The 2,496-nt window shown below is 50.9% G+C and overlaps 3 protein-coding genes across 3 annotated transcripts; all 3 read right to left on the bottom strand.

Annotated features, from left to right (window-relative positions):
• Positions 1–375: 375 nt before the first annotated feature.
• Pmar_PMAR029248 (hypothetical protein) lies at positions 376–726 on the bottom strand (the record flags this gene model as incomplete). Its single annotated transcript, XM_002782343.1, has 1 exon — positions 376–726. The coding sequence occupies one exon, from the start codon at positions 724–726 to the stop codon at positions 376–378; it is 351 nt and encodes a 116-aa protein (XP_002782389.1).
• Positions 727–838: 112 nt separating this feature from the next.
• Pmar_PMAR029247 (hypothetical protein) lies at positions 839–1,057 on the bottom strand (the record flags this gene model as incomplete). The annotated part of the gene is made up of 1 exon (XM_002782342.1): positions 839–1,057. A coding segment is annotated over one exon (219 nt), but the record flags the coding sequence as incomplete, so codon positions are not given.
• Positions 1,058–1,095: 38 nt separating this feature from the next.
• On the bottom strand, positions 1,096–1,395 carry Pmar_PMAR029246 (hypothetical protein; the record flags this gene model as incomplete). Its single annotated transcript, XM_002782341.1, has 1 exon — positions 1,096–1,395. A coding segment is annotated over one exon (300 nt), but the record flags the coding sequence as incomplete, so codon positions are not given.
• Between the last annotated feature and the right edge of the window lie 1,101 nt (positions 1,396–2,496).

Raw genomic sequence — 2,496 nt, 5'->3', positions numbered from 1 at the left:
GATAAGCAAGAGAAAAGTATCAACGTGAGCTCATGGGGTACGACTGTGGTGCTGAACTGTTACTGCTTGTAATGCTACGCTTATTAAGCTCATCAACGAAACCACTAGAGGCGAGCATCAGATCTCGCAGGGTTGAAGTCCCGGGCCTAGCTGGGATGGCGGGCCGCGGCTGGACAGACCATTGTGAATCAACAGGAAATTTGTGCAGAGACTAAGCCTACCGGTAGGTCATTGCTGTCACTGTTGATGTTCGAGGCGGTTTCACTCCTATGAGAAGACGCCTGAGAGCTCGTACGAAGCTTATCACTCTTCTTGGAGGCGTAGACAACGTTGTGCTGCCGAGCCGGATGGGCGACTACGACGCCCCCGTCCTAATCACGATGAGCAGTTAGTAGCGCCTTTTCGAACACCGCTCGAGCTACACACTCCAATCACTGTTGGAGGGTCTGCAGCATCGAAACCTCCCGGCATGAGCTCCGTCTTGGGCCCCAGTCTGTCACCAACAGCAGCCGGGAAAATGTCCATAGTACCGCTTACCGTGAGAGGCGCAGTAACCTGTCCAATAATTGTCGAGTGAACCACCGCTGTGGCTACCATCGGGGGCAGACGTGCTTCCAGCCACTTCCTGGCGAGCTCAGTCTCATTAGCAGTTTTCTCGCGGAGTACGGGAACCAAAAACTCCCGACCTCGATCGTAATTGGTACGAGCAACAAGATAGTCTCCCATGGGGAGGCAGAGGCGTTGATGGAGATGGAAGGCCGCACTCCACTCGAAATGAATCAGATCGGTCAGAACCTGTTGGGGTTCATCGCCATTGATGTAAATCCATCTTGGTCACCTCTCGTTTTATCGAGTCGAGGGCTTCCGAACGCTGGTGTTTCAGCTGTGATGAATGTTTAAGGAGATCCTCAAGATGCTTATTGAGGGCATCTCGCACTGTGACGAAATTCGACCTCACTGACAGCATTCTCTTATGGAGGAGTTCTATAGTGCGGACGAGTTGCTTTTGCTCAGTATCAGACGGTAGCAGGGGAGGTGAGGCTCTGACAGATAAAAGCTATTCAGTTGGGCCGAGGACAGCCACGGGAGGTGGACCGCTACCCACCTGAAGACGTCAATGGTAGAAATGAGTTGGTGATGAGGTGAATGGTCAGTAAGGAGAATGCAATGTTGGCACATCAGCTTAGCGCAGTCGAGGCAAACACTTTCGATGAGCTGTGGTGGATGCTCCGGACATTCCCCAAATTGGAATGGCGATTGGCAGAGGGGCACTCGAGTATGCCTCAATAAGAGAGCTGATACCGAGTGATGGGAAGCATCGCAAGCCTCGCAGAAGTGAGCCCGATCCGCTGGGCAATACACTTCTGCCAGAGTCGTTCCACATACGTCACATATCTAAACGACAACAGCTGTTCCTTCCGTTTTGATTGATGCTCAGCTGTTAGCGTTGAAAGGTCACCATTTCAGGCGGCTCGTTATTGGGTATGGGATTTTCCATAATCCTCATCAAGCGTTGCCAATAAGAGGCCCATTCAGGTTTGGCTGCCAGAGACGGCGGTATGGGGGGAAGGGGCCGTCTCGAAGGCTTGTCATTGTTCATGTTATAGTCAATGGGACTTGCTTTGATTACGGTATTGACAAGTCAATACCATTCAAAACTGTTCAAAACAGTCGTATAATAGATGCATCAATACGCACTGCAACGAGTGTTGTTGACAATGCATCAAGGATAAGCTTCCTGATTGTTGGCAATCCGTGTGAACCCATCTTATGGTCGGCAGATTGTTGTGTTGATGGTAGTAGGTACTGGCTCGAAGTCTTCGGCGGCTCTACATTGAATTGTCGGCCCTTGGTGCTCTCAGCAATACCACGCCTCCTCAACATCCTGATGACACCCATCCCCACGATGCAATAACCCATCCCGCTGCCAATACCCACCCCCCTAGAAGAGCTCAACGGGACCGTCACCTTCTTCGCAGATTCAAAATGAGGAGGAGAAAAAGCACAGAGAACAGCCCGTTGTCAGTCTACTTCAAAGTCGCTCCGCCTCAAGGTTGGACTCTCTTCAGGTTCGGTGATCGAAATGCTGCCATCAGGGCCTGCATGCGGATCCTGATCCACGCGTGATCCTGAGAAACAAATCACGAAGTGAGATCAATATGATGATGATTCAATGGCAAGAACCGGATATTTTTACTCAGATCAACAGAATTAGGATCATGGGGCAGGATCATAGATCATTTTCGTGATCCGAGAATCACAGCATCCATTCTACTGTCAGAGGTCTCGGATGAGCAGCAGGGAAGTTGATACATCATGAGTGATCCGATCACTTATCAGCTAGTAAGGCACACGATCGATGATCGCCGCGATCCTTGATCGCGCCCACACTCAGTCGTCTTTGCAACGGCCTCCCTTTCTTCCCCGACCTACCCCTACCAAGCCGCCCGATGAATCTTCAATTCCGCACTACGAAAGATACCCACCCAAGAATCT

Source organism: Perkinsus marinus (assembly GCF_000006405.1).
Source record: "Perkinsus marinus ATCC 50983 genomic scaffold scf_1104296939758, whole genome shotgun sequence".
Classification (NCBI taxonomy): domain Eukaryota; phylum Perkinsozoa; order Perkinsida; family Perkinsidae; genus Perkinsus; species Perkinsus marinus.
Note: the sequence above shows the minus strand (reverse complement) of the source record. Positions and strands in the feature narration are given on the sequence as shown.